Source organism: Marmota flaviventris, chromosome 3, assembly GCF_047511675.1.
Source record: "Marmota flaviventris isolate mMarFla1 chromosome 3, mMarFla1.hap1, whole genome shotgun sequence".
Classification (NCBI taxonomy): domain Eukaryota; kingdom Metazoa; phylum Chordata; class Mammalia; order Rodentia; family Sciuridae; genus Marmota; species Marmota flaviventris.
Window position 1 is genome coordinate 145057126 of NC_092500.1, and position 20166 is coordinate 145077291.

Here is a 20166-nt window from a genome sequence, read left to right on the forward strand (position 1 = left end):
TATTTATCCAAAAATTTACAGCTAGGATCTCAAAGAGGTATTTGCACACCCCTGTTCATTGAAGCACTATTCATGACAGCCAAGAGTTGTAAGCAACTGAAATGCCCATTACCAGATGAATGGGTAAAGAAATTACAGGACACACTACTAGAGAGCCTTAAAAAGGTCATTGAGCCTTAAAAAAGGAAATCCTGTCTTATGCTATTACATGAATAAAACTTAAAAACAAATGCTTACTTCAAAAAAACAGACAAGACACCTAAACTAGTCAAACTTCAGTTAAATCAGAAATTAGAATGTTGATTGCCAGGAGCAGGAGGAAAGGAAAGGGAACTTTGGTCCCATGGTTATAGAGTTTTAGTTTTACAAGCTAAATAACTTCTAGAGATCTGTTGTACAGTAATGTGCATAGAATTAACAGTAATATACTATATACTTCTAAATGGTTGATGAATTGGAGATCTGCAAGGCCCTGAGTTTGATCCCCAACACCACCCAAAAAAGAAAACAAAAACATAATAAACTTCTGAATTTTTTTACCACAATTTTTTAAAAAAGATATTCAAATGTGCATAGCAGCCTTTTTCATAATAGCTAAAACTTGGAAAAAAATAAAATTGCAAAATAGATTTTTAAAACTGATTTGCTCAGGTAGGTAGAATACTATTCAGCAATAAAAAGGAAATATTCTACAGTGTAAACAATATCATAAATGAAACTAAGTCCATTGCTACATCTTTGTTTGAGAAGTACGTAAGTTTGTTGTTTATTTTTAAATTGGGTTATCTTTTTAACACTGATTTTCAGGAGTTCTTTATGTGTTCTGGATGTGGGTTCATTGTCAAATACACTAATTCTCTTCTTCCATGCTACTGTTTGAATCAGTAGTACAGTCTTTTTATATATACATTTTAGTTGCCAATGGACCTTTATTTTATTTATTTATATGCAGTGCGGAGAATTGAACCCAGTGCCTCACACATGCTAGGCAAGTGATCTACCACTGAGCCACAACCCCAGCCCCAGTAGTATAGTCTTTAAAAACACATTGAGTGAAAGAATCTATTCCTAAAATCTAAGGAAGTTCTAAATTCTAGAATAAGCAAAACTAAAATCTGAACAATGTTTGAAACACTAGGGAGGAGCTGCCTGGACAGGGTTGGAATAGAACTTACTGAGGTGATGGAATTCCATATCTTGATTGGGATGGAGGATACAAAAAAATATGTATTTGTCAAAGTTCACTGAAAACACACAACATCTGTGCAGTTTCATGTATGCAAACAACACCTAGGTAACTAAAAGAAAGAAAAAAATTATGATACAACTTTGATTCCACCAAAAGGTGATTTTCTTTTGATTGTATTAATATCAGAACCTTACATATAGTACCTCACAACTAACTTCTAGATAGATGCAAGCACTCCCATCAATGTCTATATCCCCATCACACACCCACTAAAAGGTAAATGCTAAAATAAAACACAAAAGGCCTGAAGTAACTATCATTGTCAAGGTCAAATTTTTCTTCTAAATATTTAAGAGTGTTTCAGAGAAATAGTATTAAAACAACCAAACACTCCTTATTTCATTTTTTATCTAAATAAAGAGAAAATAATGCTGAAACTATACAATGCCAAAACACAACATATGTGTGGACCAGCTGTTATGAGAAGATAATACCATTTGCTCTCTAAAATTTCACAGAAATGTCTTGAAGATTAATGAGATAATGGGTCAGATCCTTTTCAGTGAATAAACTACTTGCTGTGGGAAATTTGGATACTTTAGGGCACAATAAATCCATTAGGCCACTAGGTTACAATTACCATACTAAAGAAAAGTGGTAGACTTAAAAATTTATATTCTGATAATCAAGTTTTTATATATTCAGAATAGTGCTTTCTGAAGTACATCTTACATTTGAAATATACTTTAATTCCTTTTTTTTAAAATGAGCTTTTATTTTGTGAGCTAGATAATAAGTTCTTCCTTTCTTTTAACATTTAAGAGTTAATCAATTATAGTAGGATAAAGAAATAAAAGTTGCAATCACTGCCCTCAAGAAGCTCACAATTTAGTAAGAAAAACATATAAACAAATTTAAATGCAATGTGAAGTTTTTTTAAAAACTCCTACATACCTGGTATTACAAAAATACCCAGGCTGGCCAACAAATCTAGATGGGAGTGGAGGACCTATGAGGTCCAGGCATGTGTTGCAGAAACCTTTGGGAAGCAGCGGCACCTGAATAGACCAAGCCTGGAAGGATGAAGCAATTGGTCCAAAGGGAAGACCTAGGGTGTTGTTGGGAAGAGAGGTCAGGGGCTAGACCACCAGACACACAGAAAGGTCGAAAGCCAGGGAAGCAAATGATACTGCTGGAGTATCCTCCAGTGCTGGGGTAGGGCAGGAGATTAAAATGGAAAGGGCCCGAGGGGCAGATGGGGAGGAATCCTATAGTAAGAAATCAAATACATGCATCTGAAACTTAAGGGACAAATTTGGCAACTGACATCCTGAAGGAAGTAATTAAAATTATCACCCAAGAAAATCTGCAAGGTGCAAACTGCAGGCTCTACAGAAGTCCTGATAGCAGAAACAAGAGGGGATAGGTAAGAGAAACTTGGACTGCGGCAGGCAGGTAGTGAAAAGGAAATGCCATGAAACCCAAGGAATAACCCACAGTTACAAGGAAGACGAGACTACAGTTTTGGCTGGTTTTGATCATCTGTATGGTCTCAGATGACCTCCAGCAAGAATGATTTCTGTGAGATGTAGAACAATGGAGAACATGAAGTTCAAGCAGATCATGGCTTTTACCATAGCTAGTAAGGGTAATTTAGGCTGCAGGATGATCTTGAGTGGGTAGGGAGAAATTTACTGTTACTTTTTTTTTTCTTTTGTAGTTTGGTTTAGTTCCATTTTGACAGTTTCCAATATTTAAGACAGAAGAATCTCTAGAAAGGGTGGGCGGAGGGGAGTTAAAACCAGAAAATAACTGGGAAAGATATAACACAGGAGAGAAGGATGGGATATAAAAGTGATTAAGAGGTCATCCACAGGGTGGAGGTGGAGGATCTCAAATACCTCTTTCACTGAGAAAGAAGAACAAGCCCTGCAAGATGGATTTAGATACCAAAGAGTTGGCAGTTGGTAGGAGGGAAGCAAAGGGAATTCCTTTTCTTATTTTGGTATCATGAGAACTTATTTCCTTTGAACGAGTACAGCTAGGCTGGCTTCTGGTTTCCCAAATACTTTAAAGAAAAAGAGCTAAATCTTATTCACCTAAAGTAACTGTAAGAGTGAAATAGCTGCACATTTCAGATATTCCATTGAAAGGTTTATCTGATCCTCCAATACCACAAACATCCACACCCACACATATGCATACATATAAAGACCTCTTCATGGAATTTTTAGAAATTTTCAGGAAGAGATAATATTTCAACAAAAAGATATTTTTTAATCATTAAAAAAAAAAAGACCGAAGCAACAACTTGTAAAAATTGTTATTTGTACTTAGGTTGGACTAATGTATGCATGAAAACTGACTCCCAATCTGTACCACACAGATATTCTCTACCACAGATTATAAATTTTATGTGCTCTTTGAAAAACTGAATTGATACCTCAAAGTGTCTGCTCCTTTCCATCCCTCCATTTCATCTACCTGTAAGAAATCACTGCTATTCTTTTGGGTATTTATCTATCTATCTATTTATTTATTTATTGCCTCTCAAAAAATGTATCACATACCTAATACAGGGCTGCTATAAGCCATCACTAATAAATAGTATGAAATAAAATACTTTTCTACACTGATATTATTCCTAATGAGTAAAGGGTACATTTGTAAAATTTTAATGTAAGAGTAGATCTAAGAGAAATAAGAAAAAATTCATTATATATAGTTCTCAAAATCTATCAAAATAATAATTCTTAAATGAAATAAGCAAAATGGTCACTGTAATTATTGTATGCTTCTCTGAAAGAATTTTCAAATGGCTGAATAAAGAAATAGTCATGTAAACACACACACACACACACAAATATTTTTTAAAAAGGAAAAAAAAAAACCTTCAAGTATGTGTTTTAAAAAGGTGTTCATGGCCACAGTGGTCCTCTGCCCTACCTTTCCATGACAGATCTAAAAGCTGTTAAAAATGAGACTTTTCCTTCCTGCCACAAAGAAATCAAGAAACAGGAAGAAGAAAAACGCTCCAGTCTCTCCCACATGTATTCTGTCTTCCAGAGTTGCTGTTGAGTGCCAGTCCCTCCCTCAGGTCACCTAGTCCACACCAGCTGCATCTACAGACAGCATATGCCCATGCCCAATTCTTCTTTGGGCAAGCACTAGTGGAGAAGGAATCATCCTATCAGATGCAGAGGTTGTAAACAAGTCACCCAACAGTTTTTTGTTTGTTTGTTTGTTTTAATCTTCACAGAGTCCTAGACCTGCACTAGAGAAAAAAACTCATTCCCTGTAGTGCAAACAGCCAGCCAGACCACACATTCTTTCTCCCTCTCTGTCCCTCCCCATAATGCAAATCCATACACATGCCCCAAATACCAAAACAGGCATTTCAGTTAAGTATCAATCATTAAGAAAATGGAGGTTTAAAATAAGGAAATTCACTTTGTAAAATGTATGCCCTTTTATGTAAGTACAGATTTTTGGAGATTCTTTTCTAAATGTTTGCTTTCAGCAAAAAGAAAAACTTACTGTTGATGTGATCGATGTAGTAGACACCAATCTGAGGGTCAAACCCTGCTTCCCATCCCCACGGCAGCTCATCCCCAACACAATCAGCAAATGACAAGGGCTTCGTTAACCTACAACAAACCAGAATAAATACACTGTGATTTTTTTTTTCCATCAGACCACATGTCAAAATTCAATATCCTAACCACAAGTTAAGTATCTAGGTTGCATTTCCTTTTTGTTCTTGATTAGTTCCAGAGTTTGTACTACTGCATTTGAAATACTAAAGAAAGAGAAAACATCCTTGTATAGGATAAAATACAGACATGAATATCCAAAAAAGCAGAGTAAATTGTTATCCCCCTTTGAAAGTTCACAGCTTAAGGTTGGGAAATAAATCTCTTCAATTAATAATTCAAGCCATCTCAAAGCAAAGGGAACTCCAAGCTGAAAGTGAGGAGGCTTGGGATCTAGCTCTAATTCTGTGGCAAAATTGCTGTCCCATTGAAAATAAAACTTTGCCCCAGGATTCAAGCACTGGTGTCATTAAAATGATATCATTACTTCTAAGATAAGAATATATGGAACAAACTATACTAATTTCAAATTTGAATGCTCTTATACAAATCAACTAAACACTCAACTGTGAGGTCTGCTATGAGTTTTCCTTGACAGGAAAGAAAACATGTCTTACTTTTATAAGTATTCCATATATATCAGTCACTCAAAAAAATTTTAACAGAACCAAACACAAAGTATTAATATACCAATATGATCTGATCTCACCTTTTCAAACCGCCTTACACTTTCTCCTAAAACTACTTTCTAAGATACTTTCTCTTTAATACTAATTACTCTTTAAAACTTTTTCTTTAAAACCCATGAGGAAACTACCTGGTTTCCTAAGCAAAATACAGATTTCAGACATAATTACAGATTATTTTTTTTTATTCCCTTTGTTTTTGCTTTTGGAATTTTCCCAGGCTACTGGAGCAGTGATGGCAGGTTAATATCATGGATTAGTGAATACCTTGTTGCAGGGTGGCTGCCACCATTCCACATACTTTCTAATTTAATATACTGGCATCAATGCCATGGATCTTATATAGGAAATATCCTGGAACCTCTTTTATCTGTGCTAATGAATATCAAAAGTCTCATAGCTCACCTGAAATATGGGTCACTTCCAGAACCACATCATTCATCAGAATAACAAAGTACATTATCTACCCTTCAGATTACTGGGAGAGTGACATGAAAAGGATTCCCAGGCCTAGTCTATAACCGTCCTCCAAAGACACAAAAGACCAATGGATGAAAAGAAAGGTTCCCTTTTCTTTCAACCTCCCCATTGCATGAAATCTAGAGATGGCTCCAAGACTACTGGTCTTTGAAACCAGCTCAGCTGACAGAAGCAATAATGAGGGTAACCACCTCTAAACTAACACACTATAAGACATCTTAACTGGACTTCTCTACCTCAATTTCCTCCTCTTATTTTCATACCCCTCCCACATAACACATCCTCTCACTGCAATTTAATTACTTCCTAAGATTGATGTGAGGATAAAAAGGAATTAACTTGGAATAGTAACTAGCACACAGTAAACAGTCAATATTAATGATTATCAACACAATCACAACATGTGAATTCTCCCTCAACTCCTAAGAGGAACCAAGTGAGATGTAAACAGTAGTTCTCAAAGTACAGTCCCAGGACCAGCAGCATCAAAAAAAATAAAAATAAAAATAAAAAATCTTGAACTCTAAGGTAAACCTACAAAATCAGAAACTCAAGGATCCAGCAATATATGCTCTCCAGGTCATTCTACTGGCTTAGAAGTTATTAACTTTAAAAGCCCCAGTTCCCTGATTTATTTTTTTCTAAGAGGTCAGGAGGAAAGGGTAGATCGTAAAGTTTAAATAAGAACTAGACAATATAACACCTGGCAAATGGTAAGCCTCAATTTTTTTTAAATTAAATATTTTTATATATGACAGCAGAATGCATTACAATTCTTATTACACATATAGAGTACCATTTTTCATATCTCTGGTTGTATACAAAGTATATTCACACCAATTCGTGTCTTTATACATGTACTTTGGATAATAATGTCCATCACATTCCGCCATCATTTCTAACCCCATTCCCCTTCCCTTCCCCTCCCACCCCTCTGCCCTATCTAGAGTTCCTCCATTCCTCCCATGCTCCCTGCTCCCTACCCCACTAGGAATCAGCCTCCTTATATCAGGGAAAACATTAGGCATTTGTTTTTTGGGGATTAGCTAACTTCACTTAGCATTATCTTCTCTAACTCCATCCATTTACCTGCAAATGTCATGATTTTATTCTCTTTCATAAGCTTCAATGTTAAATGAGTGAAATCAATCTAAAAAGATGTTAAGCAACCTGCCTCAAAATGGTAACTTGCCATATTTGTTTTGTAATCATGAAGTAAATTTGAGTCCAAAAAAATTGTGCTCAAATTAGATTTCATATCATAAGTTTCCCAGGAAAAATTGATGCTAATTTTAATAAAGGAATTAAATATCCTATCAAAAAAATCTCCATGGTAGAGATAGTGGCCTATCTACTTTCACTGCCTATAAAAACATCTCTTTGACTACCTCAGTAAAGCTGACCAGAGTAATACTCTGCTCCTGTGCCAGCTTGCCCTGCACATGATTCTGTTTGAGAACCCTGTTTCCCTAACACCTTTATTAATGTTGTCATAGGCATACACAGTCTGAAGAAATGAACAATGAGAAGATATAGAAATGGCAAGTTTAAGTGACAAAAAAGAGATCTTACACCTGATATCAAATCTACATGCCTGAATATTATATGAATATGTTTATTATTCTTATAATTAAAAGAAGTTATAAAAGGATCAGAACGTGTGTCGTGATTACAAGTTATGGTACCTTGGTTACACTTGGAAATAACTCAGCTTTTTCTGGGAATTGGTCAACAAATAAAAAGCACTGAACTGTCATTGTTATAAAACTAAATTACAACTGCAAGGATAGATATAATTATGAACTCAGTGAATAATTCAGAAGTTTCCATTCCAAAAAATTTTAATGTTGGGGTTGGGGTTGTGGCTCAGTGGTAGAGCGCTTGTCTATCACGTGTGAGGCCCTGGGTTCGATCCTCAGCACCACATAAAAATAAATAAAATAAAGGTATTGTTTCAACTACTTCTAAAAAATAAATATTTTTTAAAATTTTTAATGTAAAAATTTCTTGGCAACTTTAAAAGTCAATTTAAACAAGGGGACTTATTCTGTATAATTAATATAGACTAATAAAAAAGTCAGTTTAATACTTTATATATCTACAAAATATCTTTTCTGCATTAATAAGTAAAACCACTAAATATATAATTGTAAATATTAAAATATTTACAATTGAATTCTTACCCAAATTACAAAATATAAATTGAATAACATCCTCAGAAACTGGACATATAAAATCAAGGACCCATTTATGCTGTGACCCTGATAAGAAGAAAATAATTACTATGATATACCTAGGTAATATTTCTCCCTCAGTCTTTAAATATATTCAGTCCCCCATCCTAAAAAAAAAAAACCTTTTCTCAAACTTTTTGACTACTCCCTGGACGTTTTTTTCCTAATCATTCATTGACCCTAACCTGGAGATTTTAAATCTGGAGGACTTCAGAAGGCCCCCCCCCATCACAATTTCCTTTCTGCCACCTAATACCTAAATCCACAGTTACTTCATGAATAAAATATATACACACATATAAATATATTATATTATATATGTTTTTCTTTTGGTAGTATGAAGGATTGAACCCAAAGCCTCACACATGCTAGACAAGTATTCTACCAATGAGCTGTACTCCAGCCCTTTATAAATTTGATTTTCAGACAGCATCTCCATAAGTTGCCCAGGCTAGCCTCAAACTTGGATCCTCTTACCTCAACCACCCAAGTAACTGGAACTGCATGTGTGCTACCACACCTGACCATGAATATACTCTTACAAAGCAATATTCACCTTTGAAAGAACACAAAGCTCATGCTGGTGGTTTTGGGAACCCAGATATATAACAAAAGCTTCAATGTTTACAGTAGTCTATGTAAAATGACTCAATTTTTACATATAATAATTATACTAGTAATATTAAACTTTTACCAAATGCTTATCATGTACTACATAAGCTTTAATATTTGTAAATGTGTGAGTTAAATCCTAAAATTCTATAAAATACACATAATTATAATCTTCATTTGAATAGTCTATGCAGAAATAAAAACCTATCTGTAATCAAAGACTCATGTGTTTAGGCAACACATACCTCTCCTCTAATCAACAGTTATACTAAAGGCAGTAGTGGTTGCATAATCTGCTGCCTGGGCCTTCACACTGCAAAGGTTCACATGGACATTCTGAAGAAATAAAAAGCAAAGTCTAATCACAAATAAAAGGAAAAACACATATCAAAGGCACATGACTCTTAAATTCCTTCACTATTTGACCAAAGAGATAAGGTAGCTTTAAAAAAAAAAATTACCTTTTTTGGGGGGCAGGGTCCCTGTGGACTGAACCCATGGGTACATTACCCCTGCTCTTTTTATTTTGAGACAGGGCTCACTAAATCTCAGTGAGGCTGGCCTTGAACTTGCAATCCTTCTGCCTCAGCCTCCCAAATCACTGGGATTATGTTATGGTTTGGATGTTTCAAGCTTAAGTGTCAGACAATGCAAGAAGGTTCAGAAGAAATGATTGGGTTGTAAGAGTCTTAACTCAATCAGTGAATTAATCCCCTGAGTGGTAACTGAAGTGGTAGGATGTGGCTGGAGGAGGTAAGGATTAGGGGTGTGGCTTTGGAGTATATATTTGTATATGGCAAGTGGAAACCTCTCTCTTTGTTTCCTGGTCATCATGTGAGCTGGTTCCCCCTGCCACACTTGCCCGCCCGCCGTGATGTTCTGCCTCACCTTGAGCCCTGAGGAACAGAGCCAGCCACTTTTGGACTGAGACCTCTGTTGGGGGTGTGGGAGACCTTGCCTTTTGGTTTTATGTCCCCCATCGGGTTTCTCCCCGCTGAAGTTAAGTTTCCGACTCTCCAGAAGAACATCATGTAATCCTTTACCCCTCCCTTTCCTCTCTGAAGAGCGCCAACCAAAAGGCGCCAAAGTCAAAAGTTTTCTCCACCAATCCCCAGGGGACACAGTGTCAGCTCGCCTGGTTCCTGAGTCACCCTGCCAATCAGCACCTGTCAAGTCGCCAAGCAACCCTTCTTAAGCTAAAGCTTGCAAGCTCATGCTCTCTGCTCTCTTCCTCTCCTTTTCTTCCCCTTTGGGCTGCTGCTCTCTTCCTCTTCCCTTCTTCCACCTCCACCCCAATAAAATCTCTTGGTTGAATCACTTGCCTTTTAACCTCTAAAACCATGAGCCCCTAAATAAACCTTTCCTCCTCTACAATTGTTCTGATTGAGTCCTTAGTCACAGCAGCAAAAAAGCTGACTAAAACAGATTACTTACCTCTTTTTTACATTACAGTTGTTATTCATGGTCCAAAAAATAATTTCTAAGTAAAATGATATAATTTATGTATGTATTTCTTAAACAGGTTATAAAATGAAACCAACTTAACTGTATATTATCTGCCTATTTGAGATAAAAAAGTTGGTGCTAATGAACTTAGAATCAACCTAAAAATGTTGGTTGAAAGGAGTACTTCTCAAAAAAACCAAAGTTTCCAACTTGCTACATCTGTAATGGGTCCTGAGAATTTGCATTTCTAGGTGGTGGCACCTGGATCACACTTTAAGAACCACTGTTGAAAAGGCACATATTGCATCCATAATTCAACCAGTTGATAGAGAAATGAAAAACAATTCAATTTAAAAACAAACTTGGATTGCTTCTGACTTGCCTTCAGAAATATCTGTTATGAAAATAACAGACTGAAATATTTAAACAGAATTAATGGCTTAGTAATCCTCAGATTAGGAACTATCCAACTCATTCAGTTTAGGGTTGTTGTTGTTTTTTTTTTTTTTTTTTGGTGCTGAGGATCGAACCCAGGGCCTCACCCGTGCAAGGCAAGTGCTCTACCACTGAGCTATACAGCCAACCCCAACCTCATTCAGTTTAAGCAAACATTTCTTTGAAGAACATTCAGCTAATTTCAAAATAAGTTCATCAATGTCAAGATTTTCTGTTTCCTCCCTTTTCTCATTTATATACAAAATAGCACCAAATACTCAACATCATTAGTCATTAAGAAAATGCGAATCAAAACAACAGTAAAGTACTAGCTCATATCCAATAAAAGAGCTATTTTTTAAAAACAGAAAATAAACAAGCATTGACAAAGATGTGGAGAAATAGGAATCCTGTGTATTCTTGATGGGAATGTAAAATGGTGCAGCCTTTGCAGAAATGGCTTAGTATTTCCTCGAAAACTTAGAAATAAAATTATATGAACACAATACCATTCCTGGGTCTATTACTGAAAGAAATAAAAATATGTACACAAATAAGTACATGTCCATGTATGTTCATACCAGCATTATTCACAACAGCCAAAAGGATGAATGCAGCCCAAATTTCCATCAGCAGATGAACAATTTGTTTTATATACATGCAATGCAGTATCATTTAGCCCTATACTACTTATTATATGCTATAATATAGATGCATCTCCAAAACTTTAGGTAAGTGAAAAAACCTAGGAATGCACAAAAGGTTATAAATCATGAAATTCCATTATATGAAATAACCAGTTCTCAAGTAAGGGGGTTAATTCAAACTGCCTAATAGGTCCTATGGAGTGATGGGAATGGTTTGAAACTAAATATAGGTTGAGGTTGCACAGTACTGTGATTATACTAAATGCCAGTGAATTGCTCACTTTAAAAGGATGTTTATGTTATGTAAATTTCACCTCAAAAATTATTTTAAAAAATAATAACAGGTATATAACAAAGTTAAGATTACAAATGAATAAACTATTTTCACAAGAGGTAATAAAATAATTAAAACATGGGGAAATATTCAATATTGCTAATAATAAAAAGATATGCCAAATAAAACAAGAACCAGGCAGGCTTAATTTTAAGTCTAATAAGGTATCAAGTTTTTGTTTTGTTTTCCTTTGTCTTAGTGAAAAAAACCTAGTTCTGGTGAAGATGTGAGAAAATCAGTTGTTTTCATTCATTGCTAGTTACTCTGCAACTCAAAACAATCTTTGTAAGAAAGGAGTTGGCAGTATTTTGAAAAAACATTTAAAATATTTCTGGGCCCAGTGGCACAATCCTGTAATCCATCAATTTGGGAGACTGAGGCAGGAGCATTGCAAGTTCAAAGCCAACCTAGAGAGACGTAGTAAGGCAACTTAGTAAAACCCTGTCTCAAAATAAAAAAGAATGGAGATGTGACTCAGTGAAGAGCAATCCTGGTTCAATCCCCAGTAACAAAAAAATAATAATATCTAAAAGTTAATTCCATTTAGCCTAAGAATGCTATTTGTGTAGTATTCATGAACTCTGTCCCACCTATTCATCTACCAAGAGTAAGCTGTCAGCTGGGGCATCTTACTACACTACTGTCTCTCTCTCAGCCCTGTTCTTTCCCGTCTCTATAGCACAATGCCTACTTCATACCAAGTTGGCACATAATAAATGTTGATTGAATGGATGCTAATTAGGAAAAAAGGCAAAAATAAAGAACAATGATATGATGGAAGAACTGTAAAATAGTGTTTTAAAATTTTACATTTACAGCCAGGCATGATGGTACACACCTGTAATCCCAGTAACTTGAGAAGCTGAGGCAGGAGGGTCAAAAGTACAAGGCCAGTCTTAATTAGCATTTTAGGGAAATCCTGTCTCAATTTTAAAAAGGGATGGGGGTGCAGCTTGGTGGTAAATTCAATCTCCAGTACAGAAAAAAAAAAAAAAAGATAATAATAAGTATACATAATATTTATATAGATACAATGGTAAATGTATTTACTCAAATATTAACAGGAAAACTGATACTAAGGTGATAGTTGACAAATATATTATCTGACAGCTGGGACAGGGTAGGAGAAAATCTTTCAGTACTGCATTGAAACATTTGGTTTTATGACTTATTTTTATTTATTATAATTACATTATGCATCATAATGAATAGCATAACCAAAACCAAATTCTTAGTTAAAATGGATATAATAGAATTTATCTTAGATGTTTCAGTAATTCAGCAAGTTTAAAAAAAAAAAAAGTGCTTTACACCATAGAAGAAACACAGCAGTCAAGTAAACACTTTAACCTGAACGTTTTTCTCTCCTCAGAGCCAAGAAATGTTTGCTTGTTGGATTATGTGGTTTTGAAAATAGTTTGAGAATTTAAGTGGCTGTGCCAGCCAAGGGGGTGGACCAACTGTTTGAAAGAGAAGAGGACTTAAAGGATTATTGTCCAAACAAACAAACAAAAACCCACCAAAGCTACCTCATTCCCCAACCTGTGGTTCAACAACACATAGTTTCACCACAGGTAATAATTGTTCAAGAATAAAGACTGAAGAAGCTTGAGTATTCACTCTGGAGAATGTACTCCAGTCAGCAATGAAGAACTCTTCTGAATGAACAGTTCCATATTATTCTCAACCCCTCTTTTAAAGAGGTTAATTCAATAATTAAAATTAACCTATATTACTTTTACTAAAACTTATAGAACTAGGAAGATTATTTAAAATTCCCTTAGCCACAATATAAAGGGACATCCCAGTTAACAACATGCTATTTCCTTCCAGGCTATATTTTTTAAATAAATATATACTTCATATACATAATAAAAATGTGCATATTTTATAAAATTGATAATAGGCTAAACAAACTATTCATATACTATAGTTAGGATAAGCTATTATTATTAAAGTCCCTCTACTTTCCTACAGAGTGATAACTATTGCAATGTTTTGATACTTTTCCAGGCCATAAATTCATATCCTTTTAAAAAACACATAAACAGTCTCATATTATATGTATTTTCTAAGACTTAAAGTAGTGAAATATAAGTTAGAATCTTTCAATGAGCATACATAAGTTTACTTAAGTCTTCTAATATCTGCATACATTGAAAGGATTATAACCTGTTAATTACCTAATCATCAATTGACATTAGTTTTCAAGAAAAATTAATGTAAGATAAATATGCTTGTAAATATTTACAGTTATTTCTTAGAATAAATTCTAGTAGTTGTTCAAAGAATATTCACATTTTTTAAGGTACAAAATGTCAATATGCATTAGAGAAGTGTTTCCAAAGCCCTATTAGCTAACTTTTAAATTACTTAATTCTGATAAGATGTTCTCCTCCAGGTGGGCTTCACCAATTTGCATTCTCCCCCACAACAGAAATGAAAGCACATTCTACCATCTCTAGATATTGTCTCTGGGGTTGGGCTAATCTAATTATTACAAATTGACTATCCCTATCTGAGACCAAATGTGTTTTAGATTTGTGTTATTTGGAGGGGATGAGGAGAAATATCTGCATGTACATGAGATATCCTGGGGATAGGAGTCAAGTCTAAAGACAAAAATCATTGATTTTTTAAAAACACTTATTTTTCAGTTTTATGTGAACACAATATCTTTATTTTACATTTATGTGGTGCTGAGGATCAAACCCAGTGCCTCATGCATGCTAGGCAAGCACTCTACATCACTACATCTACATCTACACTCTACATCTACATCACTACAACCACAGGGAAGCTTAATCTAGGCAACTGTCAGTCATGCTGGAATTGAATAATTCTAAACTTCTATTTTTTTAAGTAGTATTATGGAAATTTAAGTTACAGACCATAAACAATTCCCATTTTTAAGTGTACAAAGTAATTCTGAGTAAATGTATGCTGCAAAAAGCACCAGTTTAGCACAGTTCTGCCAACCCCAAAAGATCTTTTGAATCTATTACAGTCACTCCTAACCCTACCCTCCACCTCAGGCAACCAGTAATTTACTTTGTCTTTACAGATTCGTCTTCTCAGATTCGAGTTTCCCTGACACAGAATCACAAAATTTGTGGTTTCTTTTGTTGGTCTTCCTTCATGTACCATAGTGTTTTTGAGGTATAACATGTTGTTCCATATATCAATCTTTTTATGACTGAATTTACTCCAATGTACATACATGTTTTGTTTACTTATTCACAAGTTAATGGACATTTGGATTGTTTTCTCTTCTAGTTATTGTGATATGAATAATGCTGCTGTGAACATTTGCATCCCAGCCTAAGTTTGGAGAGGAGAAAAATCAATTAGACTTCAAGCTTAGTGGGAAGGGCCAGGTTTCATGACACAGTTGGCACAAGTTATTGACAGAGTGTTCTACAAATACCAAACATCAGAGAAGAAAGAAAAAATAGTTAGTTACAACAAGATACCTTCATTAACACCAGGATATCATGAGAAAAGGTAGCAGAGAAAAGAACTATTTCACAGCTGAAGCAGGAAATCTGTAATGCAGACTCCAATGATATGGACTACTGAAAAAAATCTACCAATAGCAAGTCAAGGGAAAACCAGTTAGCCTATTATATAGGCAGCAAACACAGGCTTTTATACATGCAGTTCCCTCTACCTGAAATATCTTCTCTTCCCTGCAATTTTCCACCTCCTGCCCCTTTCTCAGTTCTACCCTTGCAGCTTTCCTTTATAATTCAGTTTCCTTAAAATTAATTAAAACATCATCTTTCTCATTGGAAGTCATCCTATTCCCTAGGCAGTCACTATTTAGTGACATTTCATAAAGCTTTGGTTTTGGAAACATTTTCCCATTCAAATAGTTCATGCTGTTTACATTTTTTAGTTTACTTGACTATTCAGTTCACTGAGTTCCTAATGGTTTTTCAACTTTGCATTCCCAGCACATAGCATAGTCATGGTGCTCAACAGATGTTTCTTATGGAAAACAATGAGAGTGATTTCCAGCTGATGTTTCTGTGGAATTTCAGATTAATTAGAGGTAGATCTACCTGATAATTCCATAGGGGTGTCTAATAGCCACATCAATGTGACTCATATGAAAAGTAACTCGATTTCCCCTATGTAACTACTTCTTCCTCTCAAACAAACCTATCTTGGGATCTTAACACTGATGCTTCAGCCACAACCCAGGATGCAGCCATCCTTAATGCCTTCCTCCCCCATCAACCTCATGTTCCACCCATCAAAGTCCTGCAGGCTCACCCTTCAGAACATGGCCTCAATCCACACAACTTTCTCTCTCCACTCTAATCAAACTTTTTCTCTTAAAGCCAGAAGCATCTCTTCTTTGGATTGCCACCAAAACTTCCTAACTGGTTGCTACATTTCCACTCTTGTCCCTCTGCAATCCATTCTCCATACAGCAGCTGACTGGGTCTTTGAAAAAAATTTAAATATTTTTTATATAAAATTGTAGTAAGGGCCAGGGATGTGGCTCAGATGCAGAGTGCTTGCCTGGCAGGCTTAAGGCACTGAGTTCAATGCCTACCACTTGGGGGAAAATTTGTAGTTAGGAAATTATAAAAACATATCCCTGTAAAATATTAAAGTAATATAAATAACACTCAAGCTCCATCTGATGTACAGCTCTCATTCAGATTCCCATACTTCTCTTTTAAAAATACCCTCTACACAAGTAGTGTGTGACTTTCCAGACTTTTCTCTACATACAGCCTAGAAAATACATATTGTTGTCTTTTTAACATAAGTAAATACTGTGTATTCTTCTGCATTTTTCATTCAACAATATGACGTTTCATGTTGCCATCTTATTTTTTATTAAGTTTATTTAGATCACTGTTTCTTTAGCCTTTCCATACAGTTGGTACTAATAAACATTTTAATTGTACCCCAACAACACTTAACTGAATATCTCTGAATAAACCTTAAAAACTGACAAGTATTTTGCTCAGGTGCAGGTTTACAAAGTTAACCTCAGAAGTGCTACCTGTCGCATAGCTATACATATACACAAAGGATGGCAAGCAGCTCCTGCAGGAAAGTGGTTATGGCCATCCTACATGATTTGGGGGTGGGAGCGGCGGGGCTGCTGGTTCTGCAGCCCTGAAGCCTGCTGCTTCTGAAAATTGTTCAGCTACATCATGCTTAGTTCTACCTACCATGTATCAGCCTCCCTGATTTAAAGGCACAGGTATTGTAAGAAAGGAGAGTTGTAAGAACCAAGTCTTGATTACTGGTTACTTCCATCCTATGGTTTTTACCTTTTTTATAGTCTCATAACCATTATTAACATTTAAAGACAAAGCAAATGAATTTCATAATGAATCACATAATGTTTGTTGGGAGTCGCCCCGGCTCCAAAGACTATCTTCCCCATCCCCCGAGAAGAGCCATCTAATGGTGAGCCCTGCTGGCTCACATGATCCTTACCCACCAATCAGACTAGCCCTGCTGGCTCACATGATCCTTACCCACCAATCAGACTAGCCCTGCTGACTCACATGATCTTTATCCACCAATCAGAAAGCACCCCATGCCAAGTGTCAAACCATTCAACCATTAAACTGTCATAACTGTCAGACCACCCCCAGCTCTATAAATATGCAGAGCTGCCTCAATAAAGGGGCATTTTCTCCGTTGGCAAGCCTTGATGATTCTTTCAATATTCACATCTGGTGGTGCTGGGGATTGAACCCAAGGACTTGTGTATGATAGGCAAGCACTTACCAACTGAGTTACATCCCCAATTCTGCCAATCTTGCCTGGAAAAACATACCTTGTTGGTCTGACCACATGAACACTGCATGCCTGCCAGATTTAACTGAACTATCTTCCTGATAGCATAGTGATGCACTTAGCACAGCCTGGTCTTTTACTAAGAGATCTTTACATAATTGACTCAAATGGAATTATTTAGCATTTGACTATCAGTGATTGTCTAAGGTCCCAAAGTAGGAAAGAGATTCACAGATAAGCACAGGCTTTCCAGAATGTAAAGACTATGAAGGCATCTGACCAGATTCCCAGACAATTAAACCATGTCAAACTGCTTCCAAAGAAAGTTCTGGGAAGGTAAATGAATCAGACAATCTCCGTGCACCTGCAGCTTCTCATGCTGGAGAAAAAACATATGCTAGAAAGCATTTCAGCATTTCATTCAAAGATAAATGTTTAAAGACATGCAAAAATTTATGTCTGCAATCATAAATATAACTGATTTTTTTGAAACAGTGACTGAAGCTTTTTAAACTTAGAAATAAGTCTTGATTATAGTCAGTTTCTATAGAATGTCTGTTCACATATTTTATATGTTTTATTTAACAAAGGAAACATTCTTTTTACCTAGCTGATCTTGAATCTAAGTAACACCAAAAGACTATAACAAACATTTAAAGCTTCTGAAACAAAGGGCTTTTTCAAATTCTTTGTGTTAAATTACTTTCTATTAATCTTACAAAAGTTACATTTTAAGTTATTAACATCAGAATCTAATTTGATTCTTTTATGGTATATGTAATGTTTGACCAAGACAAATCTGAACTATTTTAAACATTTAGTGACCAAACACATTTTTAATGATCAACCCTGTAATTTATGGTTTACATGATTATTTTACTTATTTTAGTCTTTAGTTGACTTGATATAATATGAGCAAGAAGTAGTTATCTGCTATAGAATTCACCAAGATTTATAATTTGCTCATTACCTCAGCAGTGTTGACTAATATACAAATTCATCTAAAATAGTTAGTATCTATCTTATCACCCAGTTTATTTCTTACTGATACTATCTTTCACCCTAACCTCCCCACAGTTTGCTATGACCACCACTACAATCCCTAGCAGAGAGAACAATGATCAGTGCTCATTCAACACATGTTCAATGAATCTATTTTCTGTTGACCTCCACATCCTGATGACCCCATCAACCACACACTAAGTCACTCCCAGGATACCAGGCTTTTGCAAGTATTTGTTTTGCAAAAACAACTTGTCCTGGCCCCAAGTACAATTAACATACAAACTGAACAAATCGAATTTTTTTTAAACGGCCTGGGTTGGAATTTCAAGAATTAAATATCCAAAAACTAAGAAATGCTTCCTAAGCAGCCCAAGGAACAACATTTACATGCCACAAATCAATTCCATACCTAGCATTTGCTTTACCAGTTAAACCGATTGAATTTTTTAACTTTATGTGGAGACTCTTTGGTGGTATTTCCTTGTGCACTCTAGCCTCTATTTTCCTCTGGCATAGTACCAGATCCTCCAAGCAGTAAAAATTAGACATATGGAATGTGAGGAATGTCTGATAACTTCAGAGATCAGCCCTTAGTCATAAACAAAAATGCATGCCCTTTGAGCTTAGACTCAAATTCAATTTGAAGGAAACAAAAAGTCATGTGCCTGAATGCTGGAGAAGTTTGTAAGGTGAAACAGGGTGGGCTGGGAGAACTCCGAACACAGTTCTTCATCACTGTAAAGATAAACACTACTTCTTTATTTTAAATTTTAATAAATTGTGCAAAGCATGGCTTAAGTTTTAGATTAGTACCACATGACTTTGAAAAACAAACCATTAAAATTCTTTATAAAATAAAATCTGTTTCCATATGCTGTCACTAACATCTCCTTATAGATAAGGGCCACATCTTTAGTTAGTTAGTTATGAAGCTCTGTATGTGCCAGTAATGGTCTAGATTAACTTAGAGCAAAATCATAAATATGAAAATCAAAAGCTAATTGTTCTAGTCCAACAGAAAAATAACATGCAACTGCAGCATGTTTATCTCAACTGAGTCCCAATTCTCAAGGGGACAAAAAGGTATAGAGAATTTTTGAAACAACTCTGTAATTTAAATACATTGGATATTAGATGATATTGTAGAACTATTTTTAATATGTCCATAGGTATGATAATGGTTCTCTAGGATAGTATTTTCTTTTTTAAAATATTTATTTTTTACTTATAGGTGGACACATATCTTTATTTTATTTTTTTATGTGGTGCTGAGGATCAAAAGGGCCTTGCGCGTGCTAGGTGAGTGCTCTACCTCTGAGTCACAATCCCAGCCCGCAGGTTAGTATTTTCATTCTTGGAAAATATATTCTAAATTATTTAGGAGTGAAGAGCAATGATATTTGTAACATACCTTCAAATGTTACAGCAAACAGTAAACATAAATACATTTACTTTACACATGCATGTGCACATATGGAGAATATTGCACATGCCTTTGCACATACACATGAACAGATAAAAGGGAAGAAACAAAGCAAACATGGCAAAAAGTTAACTGTCAGACCCAAGTGGAAATACATATACAGCTATTCATTCTACTGTTTTCATTTTTTTCATGTTTGACATTTTTTCAAAAAGTTGGGAAGAAAAAAAAATCCATCATTAAGGAACAGTATTGATTTAGTGCATGTACTTACCTACACTCTCTCTAAAAAACAGTCAAAAGGGTTTTC

General features: G+C 35.3%; 1 protein-coding gene across 2 annotated transcripts in view; it reads right to left on the reverse strand.

Moving 5' to 3' along the window:
• Positions 1-20166, reverse strand: part of Wwc2 (WW and C2 domain containing 2) — a 218278-nt gene that overhangs the window by 122216 nt on the left and 75896 nt on the right. For both annotated transcript variants that reach the window (XM_027927138.2, XM_071610510.1), the window contains exon 2: positions 4727-4836. In XM_027927138.2, the coding sequence (XP_027782939.2) occupies positions 4727-4836 (110 nt within the window). The remainder of the gene's footprint in view (positions 1-4726; positions 4837-20166) is intronic.